A 14,708-nucleotide genomic window follows, 5' to 3' on the forward strand; every position below is an offset into this window, starting at 1 on the left:
CTTTAGTCCATTAGATAGTAAGAGGAAAGCCTAGGTTTGAAACTTGGTGTTTTTAAAGAATCAAATAAGAATAAATCACTTTATCTTTACAGTTTAATACATATAGAAATGTGTCAGTGCTCGCAGGTCTACTGTGACAAACTAGTCAAGATCTGCATTTTATCCCTCTCAACCTTAATTTTACCTCTAAATTGGGGCATGAATGAGGAAAGAAATGAAAAGATTAAAAAGAAAGGTGAGCATTTTCTTTCTTTCCACCAGCTCTGCTGTCCTACTCTTATTTTCTATTATAAATCCTAATCAGTTCCCAAAGCCACTGAGTATTGCCACTAGTGATATGTCTGTTAACAGACCAGTCCAAATGCCTCTAAAAATAAACAGTGTTTATTCATCAGGAAATATCTTCAGTAGCATTGTTTATGATAGTCTGGTTAGCTTCTCTGCAAATTTTAGATAATCTTTCTTTAAAAAAAATCTTTAATCTTTAAAATGAATTGAGCAATTTTTAGTAGGAAGAGGAGCTTAGGAGGGCACTGGAGAATGAGATAAAAACTGGAGCTGGGCAGAGCACAAAGCAAAAGAGAGAGGATATATATATATATATATGATAGAAAATTGCATACTGCCTGATTTAAATGACAGACCTGCTAAGAATTTAAAATGACAATTCTTGAGGTAAAAAGTTTCATGAGGCCTTTTTTTATTCTGGAAAGTCAGTTCAGACTGCAGTGTGTTTTTAAATCTACTTTATCTTGAACTGATGCGATTAAAGGTTTGTATTCGTAGAACCTAAATAAAAATAAGGTACTTAAAAATATGTTAAGGTACTTAAAAATATGTTTCATTATGAAACCTTCTAAAAGCTGTATTGAAAACTGATTTAAGTAAAGAAAAAAAGATAAAAAATAAATTAAATAAAGAAAATCCCTCCAAAACCTAAATACAGTATTCTTTGTATTTTCGTTCTTTGTGCAATGGAATCTATGCCAAATGATGAGGATAAGTCATACCTTCTCTACGGGGTCATTCATTCAGTTTACTCCAAGCAACAAATTTTTATTTTATTTTACATCTCTAACATATATTATTTCTCACCACAGAGGAAACAAAACAATCCTTTTCCTTTTTCCAACCTTTCCCCCACAGACCCTGACTCCATCCAGACAATCTCAGACTTGTAATATTTCTCTGACCATTGATGACTCTATCATCTTCTACCACTGAGACAAGAAAGTATTGAATTGTGTTATCCAGTATGGCATCCATTAGCCATATATGGCTATTTAAATTCAAATTAATTAAAACTAAATAAAATTTAAAATTCAGTTTCTAAATCTCTATAGGCACATTTCAAGTCTGCTCTATAGCCTATGTAGCTAGGGACTACCATAGTAGACGGTACAGATGTAGAACATATCCATCATCACAGAAAATCCCATTGATCAACACTGGAGAGAAGGTCCACAGAGTATTCAGGAGGTATTTATTCCCAAAGAATTCTCCCAGGATTTTTCTAAGGTTCTTGTGTTCCTCACAAATACAAAGAATACAATGAATGATCACCCAGAGTTTCTAGAAATAAGACACTAGGTTAGGTTCTGCTGGCTAAGAGAGTACAATGCTGCTTTTCTAGGTGACTGAGTCCCAAAAGAGGACAGTTTTTAAAGTAACAGAAAGAGAAAGGTAGTCTATTAATTCTCTTCATTTAGTCACTTTTCATTCAATAAATATTTACTGAGTGCTAACTCTGTGCCTAACACTTTGATAGACCCTGAAGACAAGAAAGAAATGATCAGAGAGTGAACTGTGAAAGAAAACGTGGGAGAGGTTCCTATTTTTTTAGATACAATAGTCATGGAATGACTCTCTGAGGAAAGTAAAACTTGAAAAATGTGGATATCTAGCATTGACAGACAAAAGCAAGACAAACAAACAACAGGGAAACAAATTTCAAACAGAGGGAACAGGAGTACACAGGCTCCCAAAGGGGAAAGAGCATAATGTGCTGTGTACTCCAAGAACTGACAGAAGGCCAGTATGACTGGAATGAAGTAAGCGAGGAGGAGGTAGTAGGAGATAAGACTCGAGACTGACGCGTCAAGTGAACACCATAATTATTATAGGAGTTTCTATTTGGAAAACAAAAGAATGTGATATGGATAAGTGAGGCAATGTGTGGGAACACTGCAATTGGTATTCTATAGGAGTAGGTAGATTATGACAGTATTAACATTTGTATCATCAGCTTGTTAAAAATGGAATGAAGAGAGTGTATTCTTTAATTTGGAAGACAATGCTAAATTTAAGTGTGTTATCAGCAGTAACAATAAAAGCATAATTTAACATTTATAAAATACCTCACAGTTTATAAAACCTTTTTCAACATGTGATTAATACATTTAATGTTCACACAAACCTTTTGGGGTTAGGTAGGGCATGTATTGCTGTAACAGTTCAACAGACAATAAAACAGGCTACGTGTCTTGTTCAAGGTCACACTAATATATCATGGAGCCAGAACCAGAGCCAGCTCTTTAAGTCTCGTACTCTTTATATACTACACTTCTTTCTTACTCACATCCTAACATATTGGAGGAGGAGATTAGATTTCCAAATGACCTTGGAAAATGAGAAATATCTTGGAAGTCAAAAATTGAAAATCACTAGGGTAAAATACAAGCCAGAATAATTAAGAGGAAAAAATAGCAAACTTAAATACAAGATCAGTAATGACTTGTACATGTGGCAGAAAAATTATTTCAGTTGAACATGCTATAGTTTTGTGATAACAACAGAAACCACACTGCCGGAATTCAAAAGGCAGTACGATCTGTGACTAGCATAGAATATTGGTTAAGAGTGTAATTTCTGGAGTCCGACTTCATGGGTGCTAGCCCTGGTTCCACCACTTAGTGTATTTATGACCTTAGGAAGCTTCTTACCCTGTGACTCAGTTTACTCACCTACAAAATGAGGATATGAGAATAATATCTACTGCCTGTAGATGTTAGATTTAGTGAGCACTTCAGAGCTATATCCATTGCTTATAGCTAAATTGTATGAGCTTTCTTCTACTCCTTCCCCCTTTTTCATTTTCTCTCCTCCCTTATTAGATACCATAATTGAATTCCCAATACTCAAAACTCTTGAGGCCCCTTCTAGAGATTTTGGGGCAACCTCAGGATATGTCAGTTTTGGAGAGTATTAAAATGATGGTCATTAGAGGAAAGAAATTAATACTTACTAAGTATGTAGCATGTGCTAAATATTGCATTAAGGTCTTTCACTTACCACATCTTCTTTCATCCTCACAACAATTATTTTCAAGTTTTTATTTTGAAATAATTTAGACTTAGGAAATTCGCAAAAATAGTACACTCAGCTTTCCCTAATGTAACATCTTAAAGGAAGGAAAGTATAATGATCAAAACAAGGAAGTTAACATTAGTATGCTACCAATAACTGAACTACAGTCTTTATTCAGATTTCACCAGTTTCTCCTTAACTCATTTTTCTGTTTGAGAATCTAATCCAGGAAAACAAACTGCATTTATTTGTCATGTCTCCTTTGTCTCTTTCTATCTGTGACAGTTTCTCATTCTTTCCTAGTTCATGTTCTTGAGCCTTTTGAAGAGTACTTGCCAATCATTTTATAAATGCCCCTTAATTTGAGTTTCTCTGATATTTTCTGTTAATTAAGTTGAAGTTACACATTTTGCCAGAAATACCGCAGAAGTGATTTGCCTTTCTCAGTGCATCATATTGGGGATGTGCATGATGTCCCATTGTCTTAATGTTGGTGATGTTCACTTTCATTACTGGGTTTAGGTGATGTTTGCCAGTTTATTTTTTATAAAGTTACTATTTTCTCATTGTATTTAATAAATATCTTGGGGGTGATATTTAGGACTGTGCAAATATTTCACCTACTAACCTGTAATGAGAAGTATCTTAAGAGAGATACTATGCAAATATCTAGATTCTCTTGAAACTTCTGCCCACTATTTGGGCATATTTCTCCCCCAACATCATTTTTCTTTTTTTTTTTTTAATATTTTATTTATTTATTTGACAGATCACAAGTAGGCAGAGAGGCAGGCAGAGAGAGAGAGAGAGAGAGAGAGAGGAGGAAGCAGGCTTCCTGCTGAGCAGAGAGCCCGATGTGGGGCTCCATCCCAGCAGGGCTCCATCCCAGGACCCTGGGATCATGACCTGAACCAAAGGCAGAGGCTTTAACCCACTGAGCCACCCAGGCGCCCCCCCCAACATCATTTTTCTTAAAGATTTTATTTGAGAGAGACAAACAGAGAGAGGGAGAGCATCCAGGGGGGAGGGGCAAAGGGAGAGGGAGAGAGAGTCTTAAAGCAGACTCCCACTCTGAGCACAGAACCCGAGGCAGTGCTTGATCCCATGACCCTGAGATCACAACCTGAGCTGAAACCAAGAGTGAGATGCTCAACTGACTGTACCCCTCAGGCACTCCCCACCCAATGTCTTTTAATATAAATATTTACTTAGTTTTGTAGATGAGGAAATGAGCCTCACAAAGGTTTATTTACTTGCTCACAAGATGCACAAATCTTGAAGTCCCTCTCTGAAGTCCCTTGTAATTTCAAGGTGTGTCACTCTCTGAAGTCCCTTGTAATTTCATAATTCTGCTAAGATGTTAGCCCAAGTATTAAGGAGAAGAATCTACAGGGAGGTCGAGGTAGCTGCAGAACTAGAAATATTTAGCTTTGAAAAGACAAAATTGAGGCTTAAAGAGAAGTTTTCATACTAGATTCTGGGCATCAACAATTGAGGCCAAAACAAAGACATAGTAAGAAACTTAGATTTGGTCTTCACTGACCGTGATCCCAGAGTGACAGAGTAGTTTTTTATGAACTGTGGACATGGATACAATTAGAATAAAGTTTGACCATCTTGTAAAGATTTGTGTTTTATATTTGGAAAGTTTATTTCAATCTTGAATTGCCATTTTTATAAGATTTCATTTGAGACATAAGATTTCATTTGAGACATAGGTTACCAAAAAAAAACCCCATAAAAAATACATATATCTTCCTACTGGCATGGTAGAAGACAACCATAGATTCTCATTCTTTTTTTTTTTTTTTTAAGAATTTTATTTATTTATTTGTCAGAGACAGAGGGAGAGAGAACGAGTGAGCACAGGCAGACAGAGAGGCAGGCAGAGTCAGAGGGAGAAGCAGGCTCCCTGCCGAGCAAGGAGCCTGATGTGGGACTCGATCCCAGGACCCTGGGATCATGACCTGAGCCGAAGGCAGCTGCTTAACCAACTGAGCCACCCAGGCGTCCCTAGATTCTCATTCTTAATTTACTCCTTATACCACACTGAAGAAAGACCTCTATTTTAAAAACATTGCATAGATGGCATTCTGCTCCCAAGATGATAATGTGAATGTGTTTCTGGGATTTACCCCTTTATCTTTATTAAATATGAATCTACTCGATCATAAGCAGAACTCCGACAGTTGTAAAACCTAAGTGTGGTAAGGAGATTGGGAGAATATATGTCAGTCATTCTAATTAAGTGTATACATTTATTTGAGAGCACAAAAACATTGTAATTATGTGGCTTTTTCTGATTTTTTTTTTTTTTTGGTCCTTTCAGCTGTTACTAGTCATTTCTAATAGTCGTTCCCCCAAAACTGAGGAAATTTCTTTTCTTATATTATCAGACTTCAGGCTTAGTTTTGTTCTAAAATAAGCAACCAAAAGTGAAATAGTCAGTGTATTTGAAAGGTCAGCAGCATTGTCTTACCACACATGGCTGTTCTTTTTAGAAACAGAGGTTGTCTGGAATTATCATGTTAGGTGTAAAAGAAGCTTAGCTTCATGTATCATCTGGAATTTCTTAAGTATGTAGTGAATAAACAACATACAAATATTTCACTAAAGATTTTCATACCTTTAAAAATGTCATAGTTCCTGATGTTCTCTGTAACCATTATGATTTGTCTACCTTGAGTACCTAAATTTTTCTGTCCTATATATTCTAATTGAACTTTCTTGATTCCACTCAGATATATTTCTCCTCTGGTATGTCTCTCCCCATAACTGTTTGAAATTGCACAGTGATAGAGTACCAATAAAGCCCAAACTATAGATGGATTAGAGACCCACTGAATTCAGACATGAATTTTTAAATTACCTAACATTGTTGAAAACATGACTCTAAACATCCTACTGATGATAGCTCAAGATTTAGATTTCAAGTCAAAACATTTATGATGTAAAACTTCATGAGGTATGTGATATGAAAAATAGCATCAGGTTTCTAGAATTAATTTGTAGGTTTTTTTAACTTTATCTTTTTGAAACAGCATCTCCTTCTCTCGTTTTAGTTCTTTGAAAGATTTGGCATTTTAACGACATTAATTCCAGAGTCAGCATAATTCTACAAACCTCTAAAATAATTAAATATCTCTCCACCTCTTTTTTTTTTTACAACTGTCTCTTTAATTGGAAATTTGAAAATTGGCTATTTGCTGTATTGAGAAATTATTGTTAATTTTAAAAAATATAATAGTTACGTGGTTATGTTTAAGTCCTTACCTTTCAGGGGTACATAATAAAACATTTACAAGTAACATTATATTGTATCTGGAATTTGCTTCAAAATAATGTAAAGGCAAGTGGGTGAGACTATAGATTACATAAAATTTATTTTATTTTAAATTATTGCAACTTGATGGTGGGTTCTTTGGAGGCCCTTGTACTATTTACTTTTGTATATGGTTAAAATTTAAAAAGAACAACTCTTATAATAGAGGTGTGTATCCCTCCTGTTTTGAATAATGGGGGTGTGTATCCCTCTGATTTTGAACATGACGAGCTAAATCCTTAATCTACTAGTAACTTTTGTTTTATTGTACTGTTATGAGAACTTTTTCCTCCTCTTTATTAATAGACTGAAGACATTAAAGAGATAGCCAGAAAGACACAGGCTCTGCCAAAGGTGAACCAGAAGAGGCAGCGAATCGTGATCTTCACCCAAGGGAGAGAAGATACTATAATGGCTACAGGTACGTGTGGAAATTATGTGCAAAGCCCAGTATAATGAAGATTAGTCATTTATGACAGAATTCTGTATTCTTTATAATTTATTTGAAAACAGCAACTTTTCTTTTTCTTTTTTTTTACCACCTTCATGCATTTTGCTTTCCCCACCCCAGCCCCTGCATCTGGCAACCACCAATCTGTTCCTTGTATTTATAAGTTCAATTTTGCTTTTTTTTTTTTTTTTTTGTTTCCACATACCAGTAAGATCATACAGTATTTGTCTTTCTGTCTCTGAATTATTTCACTTAGTATAATGCACTCGGGATTCATCCATATTGTTTGAATGACAGAATTTTCTTCTCCTTTATGACTGGATATATTCTATCGTACACACACACACACACACACACACACACACAACACATTTCCCATTCATCCATCAAGGGACACTTAGCTATTGTCTTAGCTATTATAAATGATGTTGCAATGAACATGAGGGGTGTAGATATCTTTTTGAGTTAGTGTTCTTGTTTCTTTCAGATAAATACACACAAATGGAATTGTGGATCATATGGTAGTTCTATTTTTAATTTTTTTTTTAAGATTTTATTTATTTATTTGACAGACAGAGATCACAAGTAGGCAAAGAGGCAGGCAGAGAGAGAGAGGAGGAAGCAAGCTCCCTGCCAAGCAGAGAGCCCGATGTGGGGCTCTATCCTAGGACCCTGGGATCATGACCTGAGCCAAAGGCAGAGGCTTTAACCCACTGAGCCACCCAGGTGCCCCTCTATTTTTAATTTTTTGAGGAACTTCCATACCAAGTTAGAGTCCCACCAGCAGTGCACAAGTGTTCCCTTTTCTCCATGTCCTCACCTACATTTATTTCTTATCTTTTTGATAATAGGCATCCTAACAGGTGTGAGGTGATGTCTCACTGTGGTTTTGATTTACATTTCCCTCATGATTACTACTGTTAATCATCTTTTCATGTGCGTGTTGGGCATCCATAATAACGATCCAGTTTCATTCTTTTGCATGTGACAGCTTTCCCAGCACCACTCATTGAAGATGCCATCCTTTCCAGGTGTCTATTTTTATGCCAGTACCATACTGATCTGATTGCTATCTCTTTGTAATATAGTTTGAAATCAGGAAGCGTGATGCCTCCAGCCTTGTTCTTTCTCAAGGTTGCTTTTACTATTAAGGGTCTTTTCTGGTTCTATATAAGTTTTAGTGTTGTTTGTTCTATTTCTGTGAAAATGTACCTTTTGTAGTGTTTTTATCTTAGTAAATAAACTTACCTTCTATCTCAGTAAAGAAGATTTCATTTTCAAGAAGGTAATTTATTAAAATTCAGTTGAATAAATCCACTTTGATTTAGTTTATTTGCTCTGATATTTTGGAGATACTGTCAGTCTAGTAATGTCTTTCCTGAAAAAAAAATTTACTTAGCAAATTCCTATGCTTAACTTAAATAAATTTATCTAATTATAAACAAATAAAATCCAGAGATAAGTTACTTCCTCAGCTTTCAATTTTAAGAAGAAAACCTCACTTCTGTTTTTACTCAGTCATCTATTTTCTTACACAGAAATAGAATAGGAATTTTATCTAGCAAACAAACATTTTATTGGTTAAATGATTAATATTTTCAGTATGATGCTATCTACTATTAAAGCCAAATACAAACCTGTTTTTTTTTAAAAGATTTTATTTATTTATTTATTTTAAGATTTTTATTTATTTATTTGACAGAGAGAGATCACGAGTAGGCAGAGAGGCAGGCAGAGAGAGAGGAAGGGAAGCAGGCTCCCTGCTGAGCAGACAGCCTGATGCAGGGCTCTATCCCAGGACCCCGGGATCATGACCTGAGCCGAAGGCAGAGGCTTAACCCACTGAGCCACCCAGGCGCCCCAAGATTTTATTTATTTATTTGACAGAGAGAGATCACAGGTAAGCAGAGAGGCAGACAGAGAGAGGGGGAAGCAGGCTCCCTGCTGAGCAGAGAGCCCAATGTGGGACTCAATCCCAGGACCCCGAGATCATGACCTGAGCTGAAGGCAGAGGCTTTAACCCACTGAGCCACCCAGGTGCCCCCAAATACAAACCTGTTAATTCTGTCTAAACCATTAAGATTAAAACCCATCAGTTAATATTAATTATTATAAACAGTAGCAATTAATTACCTTTGTGGGTTTTTTTAGTACACTGCTAAACAGAAATTTAAGATATGAGCCTTAAACATCTAACTGGGAAATAAAACTAATATACATAAAAATATAAATACAAAGAAGTATAATTATACTTCTTGATTATTGATACTAACTGTATGGGTTATATTGACTCAGAGAAGGAGATCAACTGATTAAGCCTGAAGAAAGATGTTATAATGACTATGAAGTAAATTTTTGTTGAATTAAATCTATAAGCCTGAAAAAGGGTCAAAGAAGAAATTATTGTTAAATTTTGGAGAGAAAGAACCTTAGAATTAATTCATTACAACTTTCTTACTTTAGAATTGTCAAAAGCAAGATTCAAAGACTTACTTCCAAAAATATTTATTGCATAATAATTCAGTGAGTGACAAATAGTGAAGTGGGGTTAGAGATAAAATGAGATTCATCATGAGTTAGTAATTGTAGAGCTGGGTGATGGATGTACAAGGGGTGGTCATTATGTTATTACTTCTACTTGTGTATATGTTTTAGATTTTCCATGATTAAAATTATTAAACAGAAAGACAGAAAACTAAAAAATAATTTTCAATCAAGAATCAGAGATATGGGAGTACCTGGGTGGCTCAGTCAGTTGAGAGTTCAGCTCTTGGTTTCTCCCTGGATCATGATATCAGGGTTGAGGGACCAAGCCCCTCATCTGGCTCTGGCTCAGTGGGGAGTCTGCTTGAGATTCTCTTCCTCTCCTTCTGCCCCTCCCCATGCTCGTGCTCACACTCTCTCACTCTCTAAAATAAATGAAACTTTAAAAAAAAAAAAAAAAAAGAATCAGAGATACTAAGTGATTTTCCCAAGACACATTCATATCCTTGCTGAGCCTTGAATTCTAGGAAGGATTTAAAGAAAGGAGGGCAATCCAGTCATATTATGGAAGAGGATCATATGAGCAAAGGCATCAGGTACCATATAATCTTTTATTGTAATGACAGAAAAAGCCGCATGTTAATTTTGCAAGAGGGAAAAGAAATGTCATGAAAAGATATCCCTGAATTGATAATAACTATCTGGATTGCTGTCTTCCTATAGTACGTGGCCTGTTCCTGTCTTAGCAATACACAGTGTTTGGAAAAGTGAAAAACATGCAGACTTCTTATCTTATAGGAACTGTAGTACAGCCTGCAGATTCATAAAATGCTATTTGGTTGCTCTTTATGGAGACATTTATTTTAAGGCTTTATATATTCCAGATATACATGTCATACAAGTGTCTTCCTCATTGTGAATTTGCAAATTTCCCCGAAGTTGAAACCTTTAAAATTCCCCCCGCCCTTCCTGTAACTCAATTTCTTTGTCAACTCATTTTGTTTTTTATTAAATCTATTAAACCAGTCTTAGGAACACTTAATAGCAGGAATTTATTTGAGGAAAGACATTGGCTAATCTTTGCTCTTCCTACTCTATGAAAATGAACTTAAATTAGAGGATGCACTATATCTGCAATGCATGATAAATACAAGATGGATAGAGAATCTGTTCAGTGGTGTCAGCTACAAAAGCAAACATGATAAATGTTAATGCAGTTTTGAGCCCTGGGATAAGCTATTCAGTGCACAAGCATAGCTGAATCTCTTTGCTATGTTGTTATTCATGGCAGCCAAATAAATGTCAATAATAAAAGAGAATTAAAGATTTTCATTTCCCAGAGGCAATCCTCTAATACGGCTTGATCTTTCATTTCATTTGTAATTCGTTCTCATGTCAGGATGCAATCATTCGCCAGGCTCTGGGTGTCATGTTAAGTCATTTAATAATGATTAAGAACATAAAAATGCTTGGCCTGTGGGGCAATTCACAGAAGAGATGCCAATTTGTTATTGTTTTTCCTCCTTTGCTCTTGAATATGGATCAGCTTTTTCCCACCTCCTAGCATTAAAATACTAATGGAAGACAGGGAGGGAAAGTGTCCCTTAATTTACCATAAGTGACATCCCAGAATGGCACAAGGCAGTGCTAACACACTTATTAAAACACTAATTAGGAATCATTGTTCCTTAAACCTCATACTATAGAATATTTTTAAATGATCATTGCTAAGTTTTTGGCATTTAGCAGTAATGTAACAAAATCAGTTTTCTTGGTATATAATTCTAGAGACCTTTCTCCTTTTGAGATATGGTGTCCATAAACTACTTTCTGTTATTTTGTATGTAGTTCCGCCTTTGAATTCCTCTTTGCTAAATTGTGACTCTAAAGTCTTTAACACCTTTTTTTTTTTCAGTCAGTCTAGTAATGTATATCCATCTATCCTAGAGGTTTTGTCACATATCAATCATTGTCTCATTGCTTGCAGGTTAATTGAGTTTTAAGCTTTTCTGGGGTACTAGAGGGGGGTGGCAAGGAACACTGGAATGTAATAAGAGTAAGAAGCCAGGAATGATGACAGGAAAGAAAATATGATTCTGTACTTTTGGATCCTTTTAATAAATATTGAATGAACCTATTAGGTAGCATGAGAGTCAGGTCAAGGAAGTCATTCCTGTATCTATAAATGTAGAAAAACTAAGACTAAAGATTTTTATTACCTACCAGATAGTACCTACTAGTGAGGTCTTCATATATTAATACCTTATTATATTAACAATTGTAAAAATAAATATTTTATGTGCATGAATATTTACATACATGCAGGCACGTACACAGATATATATGTCTTTGCAGAAAGTTTACATTTCTCCAAGTTTCTATAGTAAATATGCCCCTAAAAATTGGAAAAAGCAAAAAGATTTTTATTCTAAATTGAAAATAATGCATTTCACACTTTGGTTCATTGTAACACAATGAAATAGGTCCACTAAAGAATAAATTGTAGATTTTTCTGAATACTTTCAGAATTCTTTCTGGGCTATTTGAATTATAATTTTGCCCAACAGGAGAAAACAGATTAGGTCATTAGTTTTTCTACTGGAAGATAGGGGCTGCCATATCAGAGTCACCTAGTGGACATTTAGTAAATATAGTCCTGCCTCCATGGAAGTATGTCCAATTCAACCAGATACATTCCTGTGAAAAGTATTAGAATATACATCCTCAAGAAGATGTATGAGAATGGGGGTTATAGAGTGGGGGTTAGGAAGTGTAGGGTTGTGTATTTGTTGAAAAGATCCCCTAGGTAATATAGCAATGCTGTCTGTCCTCCATCTCTTGCCTTAAAAACCATTGGATTAGGTGATTTGATAAGGTTGCCTCAAGTCTATGATTTTGTGGGACAATAGAAATAGAACCTTTTAGCAGCTAAGCATCTAGTACTTCAGTAAGTCTTGGTGAATGCTTCTCTCTTCCTGATAAATCACAAATTGTCAAGTACTCATCTATTACTAGCAATCTACATATATTATTTTAAATAATAACCGCATTTGATTTGCTTATAATTTAAGATAATCACAACATAGTTCCCTTCTTCATTACTTTATAAGTAAGTGGAGTTATTGAAGTTTCTTGTCTTCATGTCTTCAAGGTCATGAGAACTTAAAGAAACTTGTTACCCCATTTGCTAGTAAAGTGTTAGGTTCTTTGATAGTACTCAGTGCTCTACATTACTCTATAGGAAAAGGTCAATGTGCTTTGCATTTCTGGTAGACATAAAGTACGGAGAGTGTGGAATAGAAAATGCAAACTCTAAAGAAAAACAACTTCAGCAGCTGGAAGAGAAATGTCAGCACATCATCACAACTCCTACTCCTAGAAAATATTGCTATAAGTCATTTTGAAAATGTTATCTATACTACAACCAAAACATTTAAATGATGATCTTGTTGGCGTAGGTTGGTGATGGTGTGGAAAGAACAAATTAAGTAGCATTCTTTCAGAATGGCTATATAGGACATTCACAGAAAAAGGTCCTTTGAATTTTGAAGAATGCATATTTCTTAACCAGGAATATAAACAACTAAGTTATTAAGTCATGTTCCATTTTTAGATCTTTGTAACCACAAAAGACAAAGTCCTTTAGTTAACCAAGAGGTCAAAAATACTTTAGAATAACATATGTGGAACTGTCACATTCCTGACAAAGGAATATCTTTGGGGCATTGTTTGTATAGTTTAGTGATCTCAGACCCAGCCCTAGAGAGACCAAGCCCTGGGAGACTAACCTAGGCAAATGTTAATCCTGTTATAACATTATTTTGGTGGGACTTTCAGTCAGATTTATTGAGGTATAGATTATATATATGTATCTATATAAAATACACATATATTTCACTAAATAATCACCATAATCAAAATATAGGACATCTTACACTGTTTTTAAGTTTTATGCATATGAAGTTAGTACTACTTTTTATTAAGTGAACACACCTGTGTCACCAGATCAAGGTAGAACACTTGTAGCACTTAGAAGCCCTTATTATTTTGGTTTCTATTACTAACAATTAGCTCTGCCTTTTCTTGAAATAGAATCACCCAGTATATAGATGTTTTATCTTGCTCTGTCTCCATCCTTTTTTGAGCATTATCTTATTTTTGACAAACTATGTTGCTTTAGTTCCTTGTATTTTCCCTGCTTTAGTCCTGGAATCAACCACTTCTTCAAGTAACTCTGGTTCCCTTAATTAGCAAATGGTATTTAGAAACCCAGATCTGGGTGCTAGACATGCTCCTTGCTAATTGAGAATCATTGCTTTGGGACCCTCTTAGCAAATAGATTGGCAATATATGTACGTATAATAACTCATGCATACATATCCATCTATATTTCCATATCTATCTCTCTATATATTTGAATTCCATGAGTTGAAACTGCTGATACCTTTGATTCCAATTCAACAAGAGTTCATTCTAGCCTACACCCTTTCCTTCCGTTTAACTTCTTCCTCTGACATTGAAAGTTCTGGCTCCCATTATCTAAAATATATTTACTTATTTGTTCGATCCTAAGCCAGTTTTAAATTACTTACCCACACCCTTATGCAAAACATATTTACTTCCTAGAGTATATATTTGTTTATTGTTCTTTTTGTCTTTAGCCCTCTGATGTCTGGTCAAAAATACTGTTATCCAAAGTCACTTCAGGTTAGTTCTTTTCTTCCATCCACTTCAGTGTGGTTACATTATTCATTGTGGTACAGTTAAGTTTGTATTCCATTTTGATTTTCTTTCATATCTAGGTTGGGTTTTTAGTAAGTAGAGTTTACCCCTCACGGTGTCTCTGTTCTGCGTGCTCTAACAAATGCGTAAGATCATGCAGCCGCCACCATAGTTACACAACAGAAGAGTTCCATTTTTCAATTCTAGTTTTCTGAAGTGGTGGTACCAATTTATACCCACCAGTAGTACATAGAATGGCTTCTATTTTTCCTCATTTTCATCCCCATTTTCTGCCATCCATGTTTTTTTTATTTTAAGCTATTCTGGTGAGTATGCTCTAGCTTCTCATTGTATTTTCATTAGAATTTCCCCAATTTAATGAGGTGAGACACCTTTTCATCTGCTTATTAGAATTTAGATAAC

General features: G+C 35.1%; 1 protein-coding gene across 3 annotated transcripts in view; it reads left to right on the forward strand.

Moving 5' to 3' along the window:
- ADK (adenosine kinase) overlaps positions 1 to 14,708 on the forward strand; it is a 555,049-nt gene that overhangs the window by 448,103 nt on the left and 92,238 nt on the right. For all 3 annotated transcript variants that reach the window (XM_044239872.1, XM_044239870.1, XM_044239871.1), the window contains one exon: positions 6,935 to 7,049. In XM_044239872.1, coding sequence (XP_044095807.1) covers positions 6,935 to 7,049 — 115 coding nt within the window. The remainder of the gene's footprint in view (positions 1 to 6,934; positions 7,050 to 14,708) is intronic.

The sequence above is a fragment of the Neovison vison genome, chromosome 2 (genome assembly GCF_020171115.1).
Source record: "Neovison vison isolate M4711 chromosome 2, ASM_NN_V1, whole genome shotgun sequence".
Classification (NCBI taxonomy): Eukaryota; Metazoa; Chordata; class Mammalia; order Carnivora; family Mustelidae; genus Neogale; species Neogale vison.